At 45.9% G+C, this 18,491-nt stretch overlaps 1 protein-coding gene across 1 annotated transcript; it reads left to right on the forward strand.

The window, feature by feature from the left end:
• Positions 1–6,466: 6,466 nt before the first annotated feature.
• LOC307231636 (excitatory amino acid transporter 2-like) lies at positions 6,467–18,258 on the forward strand (the record flags this gene model as incomplete). The annotated part of the gene is made up of 11 exons (XM_080002407.1): positions 6,467–6,504; positions 10,417–10,556; positions 12,105–12,257; positions 12,898–13,148; positions 13,283–13,430; positions 13,636–13,762; positions 13,914–14,147; positions 14,234–14,428; positions 15,493–15,627; positions 15,720–15,972; positions 18,187–18,258. 11 exons carry the CDS (start codon positions 6,467–6,469, stop codon positions 18,256–18,258), a joined length of 1,746 nt encoding a protein of 581 aa, XP_079858533.1.
• Between the last annotated feature and the right edge of the window lie 233 nt (positions 18,259–18,491).

Below are 18,491 nucleotides of genomic sequence, written 5' to 3' on the forward strand. Positions count from 1 at the left end.
CCCGTGGTCGTTCTGGCTTTATGATGCATTTCTCCAAAGAACAGCAAATACACAACAATTGAGAAAAACAAAAAACAATCAGTCATATTTATCCTTTCACAGAAGTGGGAAAGACTAAACACACAATGAAAACTCCACTGTAGTGGCAGCGTCTGCATGTGTTCTATTCACTTTAATTAGGATTGCGTCATTTCCACTGGAAATTCTCCAGGTCTTCTCCAGGTGTTAGACAATGTGGAAACTTTACATATAAATGATAATAGCAAGGGGTTAAAGGTTGTTTTTTCTTCTAAAACATACAGTGCTTTGTGCGTCAATAATGCATTATATACGTATAAATGATACATGTGGGCATGCAAATTCAAAGCTGTTTTTATTGGATAGATAGATACTGTATCTAGATAGATAGATACTCTATATAGATAGATTGATACATATATAGATAGATTATAATAGAGAATAATAATGAAAATAAAAAACAAATCTATACTGTATATATATATATATATAGTAGTGCATAGAGAACATCCCTGTATCAGTTTGACAGATCACCTAGTTCAAGCCGTCTTAACGCAGTCTTAATAGGACAGTTAATAGGTTTCTGTGTGTGTGTGTGTGTGTGTGTGTGTGTGTGTGTGTGTGTGTGTGTGTGTGTGTGTGTGTGTGTGTGTGTGTGTGTGTGTGTGTGTGTGTGTAAATGTCTCTTCCATCACCGCAAAGGGGTGTGGGGGGATCTGCGTCCCCAGCGACTGCACAGTGTCTAATTAGAGGGAGAGCGGTCAATCACTCTGTTGCCCTGCTGGTGAAACCATGGTACTGCACCAGAAGATTCGCCACGGTGGAAGTGTGTGTGTGTGTGTGTGTGTGTGTGTGTGTGTTTGTGTACATATGCATATACATACTGTACATACAGTACACATCATGGCAGTTGATTCTAGTGCTGTTTATCGAGTGTGGTTAATCAAATTTCACGGGGGAAACGCTGTGTCGATGCAGATGTAAAACCTGGAAACGGCATTATCGCCGGGCGCCGCTTCGGGTCATTACCCCATCTGGCCTCGTTTGTCATCCGTCCTCCACCTCCCTTCTTTTCTCATCCCGCATTCCTTTGTCTTCCGTCCTCCATCCTTCCTAATTCAGCCACACCACCAGCCTTTTTTCCCTCCCCCATCCTCCCCTTACCCCTCCCCCCCGTCCACCGTTCGCGTTATACATCTATTTCTATCTCCCCTCCCTTCCCCTCCTCTCCCGTCCTCTGCTGTGTACTGCATTCTCTCTCTCTCTCCCTCTCTCTCTCTCTCTCTCTCTCACCATCCCTCCCCCTCTCTCCTCTCCCTCCTCCTCCATCACCCCTCTCTGTGCTGAGGCAGGGGTACTGTATAGTGGTGGCAGTGGTGGGGGGGGGCTGCGTGCTGTAGCCGGTTGATTTAATGAGCTCCTGGGGGAGATCAGAACCGGGGCCACATTGCCAGCTCTGTTGGGGAGATGTATGTGAGATAATGCTGGTGTGGCCCCCGCGGTCAGGAGATAGATGGAGGGATGGGGGGATGGAGGGGTGGATGGATGGAGGGATAGATGGATAGAGGGACGGATGAAAGAAGGTGGTGGTCTCTGTGGTGGGAAACTGATGCCGACTTGTTGAACCCTGGCCACAGAATGTGATGCGTACAGAATATTGGACGCACCTGGGCTTGTGGGATTGGGAGATTGGGGGGGGGGGGGCGTTGCGGTGGAGCAGTGTACTGGATAGACAGCAATGGAATCCGATGGGTTGGCATTGGGTGGGCTTAAAACACAATATGGAAGGAAGGCAAAAAGCTGGATGAGGAGGTTTTTGGCTTCAAATGGCAAAATAAAAAAAAAATAGGATGAAGGCGGATGTGTGTGTGTGTGTGTGTGAGATGTGTGTGTGTGTGAGATGTGTGTGTGTGTGAGATGTGTGTGTGTATGTGAGATGTGTGTATGTGTGTGTGTGGGGGGGGTGGCCACTCGGAAATGCCCATCGAAGGGGGTGAAGCGGAGCTTTTTTTTTTAAATAGTATAATAATTGAATTTCCCATTGCGCTTCCCCGGCGCTGCAGCTGATCTGATGCCATCCAACCCTCCGTCCTTTCTCTCTCTCTCCCTCTCTCTCCCTCTCTCTCCCTCCCTCTCTCTCTCCTTCCGCTTACTGCCATTGTCCAGATGAATGGGACTTGCAGCACAACGTAATTCCTTCATCAATCCCTCTCTCTCTCTCTCAAAACAAAAAAGACAAGGGGGCCCCGTAAATAATAATTACAGCACACTTGGTCACATCTGAGAGACCTATGCGGGCTGCAGGCGCTGGCCTCTGGATTCCCAGAGGCTCTCTCTCTCTCTCTCTCTCTCTCTCTCTCTCCCTCTCTCCCTCTCTCTTTCCCTCTCTCTCTCCCTCTCTCTGTCTCTCTCTCCCTTTCTCTAATCAGCGCCTCATTACGGACACAAAGAGCCACGGCCAAACAAAGGGAAAACTTAGGGCTGGGGGACGGGCACGTATGGTTCAGTTATGCGTTGCCCGGACGCTGGTGTATTCCGATTGGACCGAGCAGAAACGTAAATAGAGAAATTGCCCCGGTGCGATGCTGGACCACACAGGGGGATTGGTCGTGTGGAATGTGTGGTTGGGGAAATCACATGCAAATAAGAAGTCACGGTAGACCGTGTGTGTTACCTGAAATGCGTCAGCTGATGATAATGCCGCGCATCGTGTTGGGATGTCGACGGAGATGGAGGCCTGCCCACGGAGTGAATGTGATACGAAATTAATTAATGTCAGTTGCTCCGCGCCGAGGGGCCCCGGCTGTGTCAGCTCCGGCGACGGCAGAACCGCCTGCGGGGCAGTGCCCACCCCCCTCGAACCACCAATTTGGTCGCGGAACTCAACTCAAGTACACGACGCCCCTTCCTTCTTGCTTTGTGCAGGGCGTGGGACCGGATAGGCGTGTTGTGCGTTGTGTTCTTGCTTTTTGCAGTCCAAGGCTGCTAGCAGACCAAGAGGTATGAGGAAACGTTCACATCGAGCCGTAGGCGAAACATACATCTCTCCGGCCGTAAATTACGATGCACGCCGGAGCCACATCACACAGCAGGCAGCGATCCATCTCACTATGCATTCATCCAGGCGACCATCTAGGAATAAATAATTAAAAGGCATGGGGTTACAAAGCTCCCCTTTCTTCACACGGCAGAATTTATCTCCCACTTCCTATGCACAGCACAACCTGGAGTGTTTGCTGTGAGCCTCATTTGTGAATTTTTTTTCCACAGCTCTCAGGCAGCCTGTGTTTGTGTGTTTGTGTTTTTGTGTGTGTGTGTGTGTGTGTGTGTGTGTGTGTGTGTGTGTGTGTGTGTGCGTGTGTTAAACCATCTCTTCCCACTGCATGGCAAGTGGCTGCGGGGGCCCACGGGGGCCAGGCATATCCGGAGCCTGGCCTAGCTCCAGTTGTCTTTACCTTGCGGTGCATTGTGATGCCTCAAGTCATGAGAAGGGGCATGGGGCCCCCTCGGAAAGCAGTGGGAAACTTTATTCCCATTTGCAGCTCCTCCCGTGCCCGTCACAAGCGCCTCGACTGGGCCACACAGCCTGGCCAATATGTGGCAATAGTCATGTAATAGGAGGGATGATGGGAATTATTTTGGGTAGATACAGTGTATGCAGAAATATACTGAAATGCTGATTGTGCTTGGCACTGTTGCGTTGTGCTGTTGCATTGTGTTGCTTGAATTCAACTGTATTTTATTCCGATTTTACTTTGTCATGCCTCTGGCTAAGGTGTTCTTTACATGTGTAGGAATTTTCTCCCTATCATTAGATCTACTTGAGGGAGTGAGCGTGAGCCTGGTTGCAGGAATGTGCGTATCCATACTTGTTGCGTGTGCATGTGCGCGAGTATGTGCGAGTTCACCGTTTACCCTTCATCCCTTCGGGCGGCACAGCGTTGCTAGGACAACCCCTCTCGGCCCTCGCTGCAACGCGGCGGCTCTCAATGCCCGCACTCAGGGAACCTCCTCACTCCGGGAAGGCAGCATAAAATCGGGATAATCGCTGTCGATTATGGGACACAATGGGCTGCCGCTTCTGAAAGATTCATTCATCCCAGAAAAAAAAAGGGGGGACTGCGCGGGGGGGGACTGTGCGGGGGTAAAGAGAAAAGGGGCGACTTGGTCTCGCCGTTGCTCTCCCACGGTGGGCCTAGGCATGACATCAGTGGTCCGAAAGGACTGGCATTCTGGACATGCCCGCTGTCCTTCCCCCCGTTCCCTTCCGTCCACCCCATCGGCCATACCCTGCCCACCCTTCCCTTCCCTTCCCTTCCCTCCCCCCCGCTTCCTCCCTCCTCTACCTCGCCGCTGCCAGTTTGGATGCGGTGCTTGGCCGGGCAACTTGGGGCCACCACCACTGTTTGCGTGCAAAACAAAGCGCCTCAGATGGGGGAGAGGGAGGAAGCGGAGAGCTTCACATGGTGCTCGCCAAGAGAAGGGATGGTCGCATCCATCCCTCCCCATCACGGGCCCCTCTGTTGGCTTAGAGGTGCTGGTGTGACCCCAATACCCTCAGTTTTCCCCAGTGTCCCTCTCACTCCCCCCTTGTAAACCCCCTCTTCAGTACCACCATCGACCCCCTCTCACTCAACCTCTCTCCCACTCTCACACACACACACACACACACACACACACACACACACACACACACACACACACACGCACACACACGCACACACACACTCATCCTCAAAGTGTTCCCTTTCCCTGAAGAGAGTCCTTTGAACGAGTATGACATGTCAAGGGATTTAGGATGAGTGATTTCTCATGACACAACCCTCCGTTGACAGAGATGGCATTCCTCTGGCTTTTGTTGCACCGTTGGCCATTTGTTTGGAGAGGAAATAGCCTTCCAACACATTTCCCTAATTAAAATAATGTGATACTGCTCAATACATACGAGGGTCCCATGCTGTTGGGAAGCTGGAGGAAAGAAAACTCAGCGTGACCGCCGGCCCCGGATGAAACACATTTATCATTTTCTGCTTTTAGGAGGTGGCCATTTTTATTGCAGCGGAGGGAGAGGTCCATATGTTGAGGCACACATCGAAGACAATTCCTTCTTTCATGGCTAATGTAAACCAAACCAGCTTCCGATGTGTTCTCATCTCAATATCCTTTGTACCCCCTTTGTCCCTCGATGCTTTGAAACTCTTCCACAGCCTTCCATGTTTCTTGTCCCCGGGCCCCTTGTTTTTGTCTGTCTTTGTTACGATTATGAATCTATCTAAAGAAAATAGTGATTGATTTACCTCCAGTGGAGCGTGCACAGCAGTGGTCCGATCCTTGGATATCAGCTGTATGTGTTATTCCGGGGGATCATTTCTGCCATTCTGCATGTTGGGGCATTTGTTATTGCCCCATGGCCAGGGTTAATCTTCCTCTCTCCGCTCTTCTTTGTACATTCCCTTTGCTCCTTTATGCCCTTGTCACTCGCCAAGATCACAGCGTGACTGAGTCTCTATACGTCTTTTTCCCCTCATGCACTTGAGCCCCAGAGCCAAGAGCATGAATGTGGTCCATGGACAACATATCATGATACTTTGTCCATGTGGTTCAATGACAAAGTATCATAAGAGCATTATACTTTGTCCACCGCTACCACATTAACCTCACATCTGCTCTCAGCCGGGCGTCAAATCGCATCCCCAAACGCCCAAACACAAATATTCTACAACAGTCATTCCATTGTCCTTCTTGTATTTCCCATTTCAACGGGCTACCGACAACGTGAGCACTATGGATATTGTGCCATTAGTGGACATCAGCGCGATCATCTCCAGTAGCTCGGCCCATCTCCCATGTAGGGATGAACCCGATAGTGCACTCACCAGGGGGGATTATAATGTCCCAGGGGATAGAAAGACCCCAGGGGGGATTTGACTCTTAAGCTTGGATAGATTGACTCCTCCCTGTATTCCTTCCTGCACTCTTTTGTATGTATATATTTGGTGTATATATATGTGTGTGTGTGTGTGTGTGTGTTTGTGTGTGTGTGTGTGTGTGTGTGTGTGGGAGGGGGGGGGGGGGGGGGTGATGGTGGTCTGGCCCACATCTCGGAGACAGAGAGCAGCAGGAACGGGGCAACTCAGGTTGCTGCTGTGGCTGTGACTCGCTCTGTTGTCTGGGCTGCGTTGACTGGATGCTCGGCAGGAGGAGAGCTGCCGGCCAACTGGGAACCGATCGCTGTCAGCAGAAGCGTGGTCTCTGTGCGAGCCGCCGGACGGGGGGACCTCGTCTGTACACAACAGGCTTTCCTTTTGTTTGTTTTTTTCGTTTTTTTGTAATGGAGCAGCTGTGATCCCATTTCTACCGTAGATTTTTTTTTTTTTTTATTCGGTTTTTCCTTTCTTCTGGTGATTTAACTTGAAATACCAAAGGCTTGGGATTTGGTTCCTGGTCAATGTATATAGCACTTACCTCAACACCACCAGAAATGAAGTAAGTAACATCCCACAGTCACTGCTCATCTAAATTGCTGATTCGTTGATTGCTGGAATGATTTATGATGATTTATGAATTTACCTCATGAAGGAGCAGCCGTTGTTATTTCACAATTCCAAACCGTCGTTCTATTGTTTTGTCCGGGTTTTCTTTCTGACGGGAAATACTTAGAATACTTGTGACGTAAGAGAGATAGAAGACCATCATGAGATGAATTCTTTATGATGCGCGAGCAATTATCTCTGTAGAGGAAAGTTGGGTCTGGCCCTCGTTTTAGCAACACCTTCATCAATTCTCCGTGTCTCTCGACGGCCCCCGCAATTCAATCAACCCGACTAAGCTCTGTGCTAAGATCAACGGCATTATAAAATGATCTCATTAGAAACAGAAAAGTGTGTGTCTTTGCGAGAGTGGGCTTATACGCCTCTGTGTGGATGCGGTGCGGTCATTTGTGTGTATGTGGGTGCACACAGTAACTGGAATTGCACCGAAGCTTAAGTGCTCCACGGAGAATTTGTTTTTCATAAAAATGATAATATGTGATCCGTCGTGATGTCATTTGCAACATTTGATTAAAAACAGAAAAACTAAAGGTAATGTCTGTTTGAGTTCGGGCTTGGGTTAGATCTAGGGTTAGTTAACGCTGGGGGCTCAGGGTTGGCGTACCTGACGACTCGATTCCATCCGTCATGGAGCGTCCCTGTCCGCTCTCGTACGTCTCTGACTTGGCTAATGTGAACTAATGTGAGCGTCGCGACAAGATCATTTCCTGCCTTCTGTGACAGCGGAGGAGCTAAAAATACTGAAAGGGAGAGAAAAGGGGGAAAATTCAATTAACTACATTCATCCGTCTCATGGAATGTTTTTTTTTTTTTTTTTCTTCTCTCTTTTTCTTTCACTTTATTTCGGGAGCGTTACTTATGACTCCCGGCTCCTCCCAGATGTCTGACCCCGTCGAGTTACTAAAGTCTGCCTCGCCTTTTTCATGTACTTTTCGGAAGGTAATGCAGTGAGGGTTATGGGAGCAGCCCATTTCCGTGCTTGGTACCCGGTCACGTGGTCTTTCTACAGCCAAGCATCCGATTCCACAATACAAGATGTTTGGTGTGTGTGTGTGTGTGTGTGTGTGTGTGTGTGTGTTTCTGTATGTGTGTGAGCAGGTTGGTTAAGTGGCGGGCCTATTGGCGATCAAAGAGATCGCACAGCACTCGGACCTTTTTTTTTGGGGGGGGGGGGGGGGATTATAAATCTCTGAAAGATATGGGAGAGTGAAAAAGAGAGAGAGGGAGAGAGAGAGAGAAAAAAATGGCATACTATTCAAACGTCCACCCTTTTGGGTTTTTATAGCCCCCCCCCCCCTCCCGGGGTGAGGTCAGAGGTCAGGTCTTTGATGGCCATTGTTCGCCATTAACACAGCGCAGGCCTGCCCAAAAAGGCATTATTTCCATCTCGCCCTATCGACGACACAAAGGATGTGTCAATTGAGAGCACAACAATCTCATTTAGGGGAATAAAAATTGAATTATAGACCCCTCTCTCTCTCTCTCTCTCTCTCTCTCTCTCTCTCTCTCTCTCTCTCTCTCTCTCTCGTTCTATTTAACACCTGCCTTCGCAGTGTGACATCCACAGCTGGCTATTCTCATGCTAATGCACTCCGTCACACCTAAGCAGAACTCGAGGAAGCTAGTTGCAGCTGCCTATACGGTAGATCCACTCTCTCTCCGGCTAATTAGCCGACTTCCTGCACATCACAATATGCCCGACCCTTTGTTTTTTTCCCCACAATCCCCCTTCATGCTATTTTCTCACGAAAGATGCTTCTACACACACATTGCAATTAATAAGAGAAGATGGGACTGAGTGCCATCTGCGTGCCCGGAAGCCGGCCAGGTGGCCTTTCTAAAGCAGACTGTGTGTTGGTACGAGAGCGATAGAGTGGAGATGTTGGGAGAAGGAGGAACGAGAGAGAGAGGGAGATTGTATTCAAAGTGGAAATCCGTAAGATTATTTTGCCCAAAAAAAATCCTTTCAACTTTTTTCCTATTTTGTCGTTCATTCATTCGATGTGTTCCATTTATGATGTGCTCCTCTAGGGGCTGTTTCCACTGTTGGTGGCGGGGTCCGCTTCTTGAGTCCCAATTCCGAACACAGATCAATTACCACTTGAAATGAGAGTCCCATCTCCATACGCAGAGACTCAGAGCTATGTTTGAGAGGGGGTGGAAGAGTGGACAATGTATGGTTACAACAGTTGTCCCTGTGGCGTCCTGGAATACCTGGAACTGTATGAATATTATCGATGTTCTGAGCTCCGCCTGTGTTTCCGTTATGACTCCTCCGTGACGAGGGTCCGTTCCCAAATCAATGAAACGGTGTCGCCTCCCCACGCCCGTCCCTCGTCTTTCCCTCCTCCATCTGCTCATCGCCGCCATCTGGGTCTCTGAAGGCCGCCCGCCGACGTTTTTTCAGGGACTGTGTGTTTTCACAGCGTGCGCGGCAATTCGTCAAACCCATTCACCCAGATCTTTGCAGATACAATTTGTCCTCATGGTTTGTAAGGAATCGTTCAAATATATCCTTTTTTCTTCGACGTGTGCTTTCAAATGGACGTGGATGTGTTTAAAGATGACACAACTCCCAATTATTTTCAAGCCACGTTTACGCCTTGACCATTAGGAGCATCCACATTTTTTTGATATTGTAACTGCTATATAATATCATATTAGTCAAGTCAAGTGTATTTCTAAAGCCCTTTCACCAGGAAGAATCCTTGAGAAGGGGCCACAGACGACCAAATCCCCCTTCCTTCTAGGACAGCCGGGCTGCATCTTATCGGCATTATATATCAAGTCGTATTTTATTAAAGGAAATGAAAATCACAATTAAGTCTGGAATTACGCCGCATTAATTTAACATCTCTCTGGCGTACCAGTTTCATAATCCAACGAGGGTTGGACACCTTTGTGTAGCTGGTGTCAACTCCGTGTCCACGGAATGACTCAAAAATAACACCCTGCCTTTGCAGATTTCGATCCAGGATTGATAAAACACTGACCCCGCCATCTCTTCCACCAACAACAAGAGCAAACATCAGCGAGCATCTGCCACTCGATGGAGGCTGAGGTGGTGCTTTGAAACACCCGAGGCAGTTCCGTGCGTAATCGGTAATTCTACCGCATTGATGCAAAGAAATAAAGAACGATTCTGAGAGCTTTTGCGTCCATGAAAGCAAAACATGGGTCTTAAATTGAACTCAGTCTTGACTGGATGTGGTTTTCAGTGCTTGGTGTACAGCCCGCAATATTTGAATAAACAATCAGTGTTTTTCCACCGAATTCGCCTTTACGATATCATCTACATTATTAATGACTCCATATTTTTTTACACTGTTGATTTCCCCCGTCGATTTTAGCAAATTTCATAATGCGAACACACATTATGTATACCGCAAGTATACCAAGTATATATAATTGTTTGATATTTAAATCCAAAGATATTTTATATTTAAGAATGTTTTTTCCATAAGCTTCACGGTACATAGAGCGTCAGCATTGAATGAACCTAATGTTTTCAGAGACGCTGTGGTGGAGCTTTGCCCAATAACCACCACCTCGAAGGCAACAACACAATAGCAATAAGTAATAGCCAAAGTAGCCATAGTAACCGTGGCCAGCGCTGAATGACGACAAACACTTACGATGGACTGTGTTTACGTGCGTCACGGTAAGAGCTTCTCCGATGCACGGCGAGATGATCTGCTTTGCCTGCTCTACCGGTGGAGTCACGGCAACCCATCGTTCTTTCAAAGACTCCTCCGGGTTTACAGCCTTTGGGTTCCACGGCATTGTGTCAAAACGGGAATGTATCAGTAAATGTTGTGTTTGTTGGTCTTGCTTTTCCCCCACACAGTGCCAACAGCATGCCTAAGCAAGTGGAGGTGAGGATGCACGAGAGTCACCTGGAGCCCATCGAGGCCAGGCCCCAGTCAAAATGTGCCCTAATATGCTCCAAGCTGTCCAAGAACCTGCTGCTCACGCTCACCGTGCTGGGTCAGTTACCTACGTCTTTAATTTATGTCTTTCTTCCTGTCTGTCTTTCCTTCTGTTTTATTTTGTTTGTTCGTTCGTTTCTTCCTTTCCTTCCTTCCTTCCTTCCTTCCTTCCTCTCTTCCCTCTTTCGTTTGTCCTGATTCATTTAACTGCCAGAGTGGTAATTCTCCGGTCCAGGTTTTGAATTATTCATTGTGGTTTTCTCCTCTGTTTGATTGAGCTTCTACGTGTGAATGTTTACTGTGTTCTTTCGCCCTCTGTCTTGTTTTGATTCATGCGCTGTCATCCTCTGTGATAGTGATGCATCGTACTGTATTTGCATGTCTTTCTTGTTATTTTGCGCATGTCTGTGAGGCCGCATATCTAATCACCTGCTTGCATCATGTATGGGTGTATGTAGAGCTGTCGCAGTTTTTGCATAATCGCAGGATATAAATTATTTGTGCCAATTGCAATCATTTGTAAAATTGTGAGATTCTATAATGATGTGTTTCCATCTAAATATAATGGTAATTTTAAGTCAATGAAATATAATTTTTAAATTTATAAATATTTTATACATATATAAGAATAGAAGTGTTGCAATGAATAGAATGCAAATTTGGCACCCTAACCATAACGGTTGAATTGAGGAGAATTAACAGTTGTTTTATGTTTCAATGTTGGATGCCAATAAATGGCCCTTCATAAGCTGCATGTGTGTGTCAATACAGTATGTAGTCGACATAACAAAATGACAGGCCAATTGGCAGGACACTCCGAATGTAAGCCAGGACTTGAATGGGACGCTGGCAATAGTGGGGCCCAAAGAGGAAGTAAAGGGCCATCCAAGGCCATCGGGTCAGAATCCACAGGAAGCTGCTGGACTGGAGAGTCGATTGTGGCAGAGGGGATGGCTTACAAATTCAAGTACAAAAAGCCGAGCTGAGATTTGATCAGCGTCTTGACGTTATTAAACAACCTTCAGTCACTGTTATCTCATCTTTGGCAATGGCTCGTGCAAGGAAGGGGAAGTGTGACGTGCGTCGTTTGGAGGCCTCTGGGGTTGTTTGGTTCCAGGCCTGGTCCAGACTGGGCTGTGGGGGGCAGGGGTCAGCGCACTCAGAGGTCATCTGTCGGTTTGGGCAAAAGCGTTGGATGAATGATGGAAGAAGGGGGCTATTCGCGTATCATTAGATCTCCCCGTCAAGCTCTTTAGAGGATCTAGTTGGAGAACGGGGTGGGTTCGGAGGGTTGCAGGGACTCTTTTTCTACGGACGCCATGTGAGTTTGAGGTTGGCATCACCGAGCTGAGTGTTCGCCATGGATACGATACAAAGCTTTTTGGACCTTTCCATCAGGAAACACTGCTTCAAAGTTGCTGCACCAGGCGATGTGAGGCTTAGTCCCGTTGTACTCTCTGTTGGAAAGACTTAAATACATTTTGTTTAGATGATAAATGTTCTATCATCTATCTCCCTTTGTGTGCTTTGTTACCCGCCTACTTTCTTACAGTACAGACAGAAATACCCTCGTAGGATCTCACTTTATTTTGTGTTATCTCTTCAGGTGTGATCTTGGGAGCCGTGGCGGGAATGCTGCTCCGCGTCGCTTCCCCCATCCACCCAGACATCGTCATGGTGATCGCGTTCCCTGGAGACATCCTCATGAGAATGCTAAAGATGTTAATTCTGCCACTCATCATCTCCAGTTTAATCACAGGTACAGTGACTCCTTCATTAAGATTCCATGAATTTAGAACAGACGAGGCGATGTATACGAGGCATAGTGTTGATGTGAGCAGTCAGTCAATGCACATTGCCCTCGCACTATTTCAGCTGTAAATGTACTTAAGTGTGATATGGCTGAAAGTGCGCGCGTGTGTGTGTGTGTGTGTGTGTGTGTGTGTGTGTGTGTGTGTGTGTGTGTGTGTCTGTGTGTGTGTGTGTGTGTGTGTGTCTGTGTGTGGGTGTGGGTGTGAACTCATGTCTTATGTGAGGAACTGGTCAGTATTTCTTTTTTATTTTTTCTCGGCCACAACCTAATCCCTGCAGGGAAGGCACCATGCAACACAATGGGAACACACTTACAGAGACATAATGTCTGCTCTCTATTTACAATTACATTTTTCCATTTATATTCAGAAGTGTCCTTTAATTAGACATTCTTCCCAACTACAAGCTGTGTCTAGTAGTTGCTTTTGATAGCTCATTTTACCATATTAGCATCCCCCCCCCACACACACACACACACACAGACACATACAAACCTCAGCCCCCCCAACTATTTAGTCAGCATTTCCACCCAATAACCAAATTGAATGAATCATGCTAAACATCAACCGTACTTGCTTTACCTGCAGGTCTTGCCGGTTTGGATGCCAAATCTAGTGGTCGCCTTGGCACCAGAGCCATGGTCTACTACATGTCCACCACCATCATTGCGGCCATCCTGGGAGTCATCCTGGTGCTGGTCATTCACCCCGGCAACCCCAAACTAAAGGAGAACTTGGGCCAGGGCGAGAAGAACGACGACGTCTCCAGCCTGGATGCCTTCTTCGATCTGATCAGGAACCTCTTCCCGGAGAATCTGGTGCAGGCCTGCTTCCAACAGGTATTATACAATGGACAACGATGATGAATGGTTAATTCTTCAACAGAATTCATTAGGACTCTGAATCGAGACGTGTGAACGCCCCTTATTACCAGGTTTTATTAACAATACGACATTTTCTTCCCCCATCTCAGATTCAGACAGTCACCAAGAAGGTGGAGGTGATCGTTGAGGAAAACATCAATGCCACAGCCATGGAGGGCTTGGTGGCGAATGTGACCAAGGAGCCGCAGATTCTTGTCAAAAAGTCCCTGCAGTTCAAAAGTGGCATGAATGTCCTGGGTACATCCCTCCGCCTGTTTTTTTTTTTCATTATTATTATATATCAGTCAATGGTAGAGTCACTACTGACAACTGGAAATTTCCACAGTTACCTGAACATCAACTTTTGTTCATGATTTGATCAGCATAAAATCACTATATTCTTTTATTAATGCTGTCGTCTCACCCTCCCACATTTTATATTCACGGTGATTTTCTGCCGCAGGTCTGATTGGTTTCTTTATTGCATTTGGCATCTGCATGGGAAAGATGGGAGAGAAAGCCAGGCTCATGCTTGAATTCTTCAATATCCTCAACGAGATTGTGATGAAAATCGTCATCATGATCATGTGGTCAGTAAACAGCAAATTTAAAACAAATATTTCCTTTTTTTCCCCAGTAGCTTTTAATGTGAAATGATACAGCAGTACCATTTTTTCAGTAGTAATAGACCACAATTGATTTCTGCAGTGTTAACCAAAGTCTCTTTTGTGTGCGAACCAGGTACTCTCCATTCGGTATCGCTTGTCTAATCTGCGGTAAGATCATCTCCATCAATGACCTGGAGGTGGTCGCCAGGCAGCTGGGGATGTACATGGTGACCGTGATCATCGGCCTGATCATCCACGGCGCCATCTTCCTGCCCAGCATCTACTTCGTCATCGTCCGGAAAAACCCCTTCACCTTTTTCTTGGGCATCTTCCAGGCCTGGATCACTGCCCTGGGGACAGCATCCAGGTCTAGATGGACGAATGGAATCCTTGCGTATTTTTTCCTTGTATTTGTGTTGCTTTCTCACATCTCTTCTTCTACTTATTTTATAGCGCTGGAACACTGCCTGTCACCTTCCGTTGCCTGGAGGAGAACTTGGGTATCGACAAGAGAGTCACCCGTTTCGTTCTCCCGGTCGGCGCAACCATCAACATGGACGGAACAGCTCTGTACGAGGCCGTCGCCGCCATCTTCATCGCCCAGATGAATGGCATTTACCTGGACCCTGGTCAGATCGTCACCGTCAGGTCAGAACACACCTGAGAAATAGATGAAACAACTGGTTGAGTAGATCAAGTCAATGATACCAAGAACGATGAAAGTTCGGTGTCTACATTCAGGCCCATACCTTGGTTGATGTGTCCATTGATGGTCCGTTAAATCACAGAGGAGGCGGGAGCCCTCTGCCCACTCCTTGAACAGAAATGCAAAAGAAGCTTTGGTATTGTAAACCTACAGATTTGCTTGGATAGAGAGACTGTGAAACTGCAATTTGCATTTGGATTTACTAATGGACAGGGCTTAGTCAAAGAAAAAGTGAACCGAACAGCCCTAAAAAAAGCAAGGAATTTGGCTTAAAAAAGCTGGTTTGTAGAAAGGAATTATCAGTGTTCAGTAGGTAGAATGCAATGGTTAGCGCAGGTAATACGAGACTAGAACACTAGACGATTAGAATGTTTGTCTTAAAGCTGTGCCAGCCGCTCAGGTCCCTGTAATCAGTCACTCATCCAACAGTACCAACATGATGTTCCTCCAAACGCACTCTTCCCAAATTGCTTTCAGGGATAGGTACCAGTCCTCCTAGTTTCTAAACAATGGATACACCCACACATATGCATACACAAATATTTAAAAGAGTCCTCAGGCTAAAAAGGTGAGTCCTGGTGTTTCTGTCACTTTATCTCAGGGAGCCCTGGGCAGTAAAGTGGGTGTCAGGCATCTTTTAAGCAGATTAGGTAGTATTGCTTAAACCTGTTTTGGGGTATGGAGAGTCTCGTTGTTCAAGCTCATGTGATGTGGAGACATCTATGTTTAATTTGGTAATCTGAATTAATCTGTAACTCGCTGTATCAATTTAGGAAGTCATTACAGGATAAATATAAGACTTTTGTGGCTCGATTTGACCCCTTACTGCTCAGGGCTCCCATACAATGGACCCAAAAGGTCTATTCTTAATTATTTCAGTTTAATTGTATAAAACCAAGTACATTCATAGATCATGTAGACCTATGAAGCAGGTGTGGTGGAAGTGCAGTTGGAATTTTACTTTTTATATGATGACGTGTTATAATTCGGGTATGTCTCTACTCAGTCTGACTGCCACCTTGGCCAGTGTGGGAGCGGCCAGTATTCCCAGTGCTGGACTGGTGACCATGCTGCTGATCCTGACTGCGGTCGGCCTTCCCACCCAAGACATCAGTCTGCTAGTGGCCGTGGACTGGCTGCTGTGAGTGCTAGCTCAAAACTATTAATTCCAATGAATTGCATAATGACCCAAACCTCGCAAAAAAACACTCGTCGTTCTCCTCCACTGAACAGGGATCGGTTCAGGACCTCGGTCAACGTGGTTGGGGATTCCTACGGCGCCGGCATCGTGTACCACTTGTCGAAGGCGGAGCTGGAGGAACTGGACGCCCACATAGTCAAATCCGACGACATCGAGATGATGACAAAGACCCAGTCATACTACGACGACATGAAGAACCACCATGAAAATAATTCCAACCAGTGCGTCTTAAGTGCTTCCACCACGGCCTCCGCTAACAATTCTGTCGTAGTAGATGAGTGCAAGGTACAATTAATGCTTGCTGACATAGAGACTTGTATATAACCCTCTTGATGTTGCATGTCATCCTTACCCATTTCCTTGTGTTTGTTTTTGTTTGCTTTTCTTTTTGCATCTTTGTACATTGCAATGTAAATACATCCTACGTTTATGACCTGGATCAAATGAACAAATGCATGTGTATGTGTATTTATTTTGTTCATTGTTCTGGAATAGCAGCTTTTGTGAAGAAATTACGTGCCACAAAATCAGAATTTAGGTAGCCAGGTGGTCCCTACAGCCAAAGAAAATCCCCTGAAATACCAAATAAATAAATACATGTTTACTAATTATTTGTTGAACGGGTTAGAGGGTGATTCCTCTTTATTGCAAGCAAAGTAAGAGTCAACATGCCTTTAGTCGAACCCCTAATTTGGCGCACGCAAACCTGAGACTTGCTCGGTTTGAAAAGGAACAACCATCTAATCCCAAAAAGAAGTAAAGAGATGGACGCGACCAGCCAAGATATCACGACTCCATATGATCCAAACTGCAACCGCCTATTGCACTGAATGACTTTAAGTGCAACATTTAATGACTTCTCAACAGAAAATCTCCTTTTTCAATCAATTTATTGCAATGCAGCTAATTTGTACTGATGAAGATATTAATCAAGATGTTATCGAGAGCATTAGTGTATTTAATTAGCTCATTATTTGCTCACCATTAATTGTCCACCTATAAGATAATTCATAATATACCAAATTGTATGATATTCGACACAAGTTGTGAAATTAGAGAGCTTAAAAAATGCTTCATGGCGTGGTTATGGAGTCCTGGTTCTCTAAGGCACACACAAACACACTCCCACACACTTCCTGGCTGAAAAGGTCCGCCGATGAGCCGATTCATTTATTAAAGAATGAAAGGTGTTGCCTAGCAACACTGGAAACTTGTCACACAGCAGTCATCCATCTGAGCAGAACACTACGTCTTTGCACGTAGGAATCTGCTCCTTAATGGTCATTTTCTGATGAATGTGGCTACAAAGGCTCGCTATTTCCAGTGTAACGTTCACCGCCATTATTATTTTTTGTATTTTCTGGCTGCAAAAGTAACATCCAATAATGCTTCTAACACTGTGCCGACCGTTGTAGAACGCCTTGCAAAATAACCCAGTTGCATTCGTGTCCGTAGTGATTTGATTTATGATTTTATGTTCTCATTTAATATTCATCTTCCTTCATTGCTGTTGTCCAGGTGGTCATCACTGTGTTATTTAGTCTGTTCTCAGGTCAGCATAATCACCAGTAATCCATCACTTCCAGAGCTGTTCCATAATTTAATCCAATGTAATTCCCTTGTGAGGCCATACTATTCGCCCAAATGCAAAGAGTAGACAGTAGCGAAAAATAACAAATATCCTCAAGGTTATTTTCTTGAATGACTTCCAATGCGCGAGTATAAGGAACATTTATCACATTTACAAGTTATGGTTTCTCAAAAATAAGAATATAGATATTTTTATAGGGTTTATAAGGTCACCATACTTGACATTTTTTTCAAATTAAGATTCTACAGGCGTAAGAGAAAACATTTTGTTTGGTGCTTCTGTTTTTCTGCAATTGTCTTTCAAAATAGTCATTTACCTAACTTAAGCCTAACTAACCTACAGTATATGGTGGTTGATATATGCTGTTGTTAATGAAATAATTACAATCAATCTTAAGGCCAATTATATTTTCATATGAGAGTAATTTGCCATGGCGAGGATTGGCACATTGTTGTACAGGCAATAAGTCAGTCTGACAAAAAAAGCCAAAAATACACAGAGTAAGCAAATGTGATTCTATACACGGCATAAGTTAAGGGGCTCAGTGACAGTACTGTTGCCAGTATTGTGGGTATAAAATGAGTATCCATGCATATTCTCTACAGGATGAATGCATATATCGATTAGAATGAATGAGTAGGTCCAATTAAAAAGAGCAGGTAAAGCAAAAATAAACCAGCTCCGGTTGGGACGAGCATTTCCATAGCAACCGATTTCTTAACGGTAAATATTGACACTCAATAGAGTCGCGTCATGGGCGAATCAGAGCACTCGCTCTAGCAACTGCGCAAGCCGGGATGGGGAGCAGCCGATCGGTGTTTTCCACCGCATTCCTTGGTTTCTAGCTTCTACTTTCGTTTCGGGGGATTCTCCCTGAACTCAGACTTCTCCTGCTGAATGTTTTTTAGGTAACCTCGGCCACGAACGGCTCAGCCGCGGAGTGCACGCTTGTCGAGGAGGAGCCATGGAAACAGGAATAAACGGCAGCACAGACACCCCCTGCTCCTGGGCTCCACAAGCTTTCCTATCTGGTGAAAACAAACGAGCGAACGAAAACAACACAAAAAAAAAAAAAAAAAAAGAGTCACGTGAACAGAACTACTAATGGTTGTTTTTATTTTTTTTTGTTTATTCTTTTTTTTTTTTTTTACTTAGATGAGTTATTTTATTTTTTTTTAATCTGTTAGATTTCTTTTTTTTCTTACCGTTTATT

The sequence above is a fragment of the Zeus faber genome (genome assembly GCF_960531495.2).
Source record: "Zeus faber genome assembly, chromosome: 6".
In the NCBI taxonomy this organism is placed as follows: domain Eukaryota; kingdom Metazoa; phylum Chordata; class Actinopteri; order Zeiformes; family Zeidae; genus Zeus; species Zeus faber.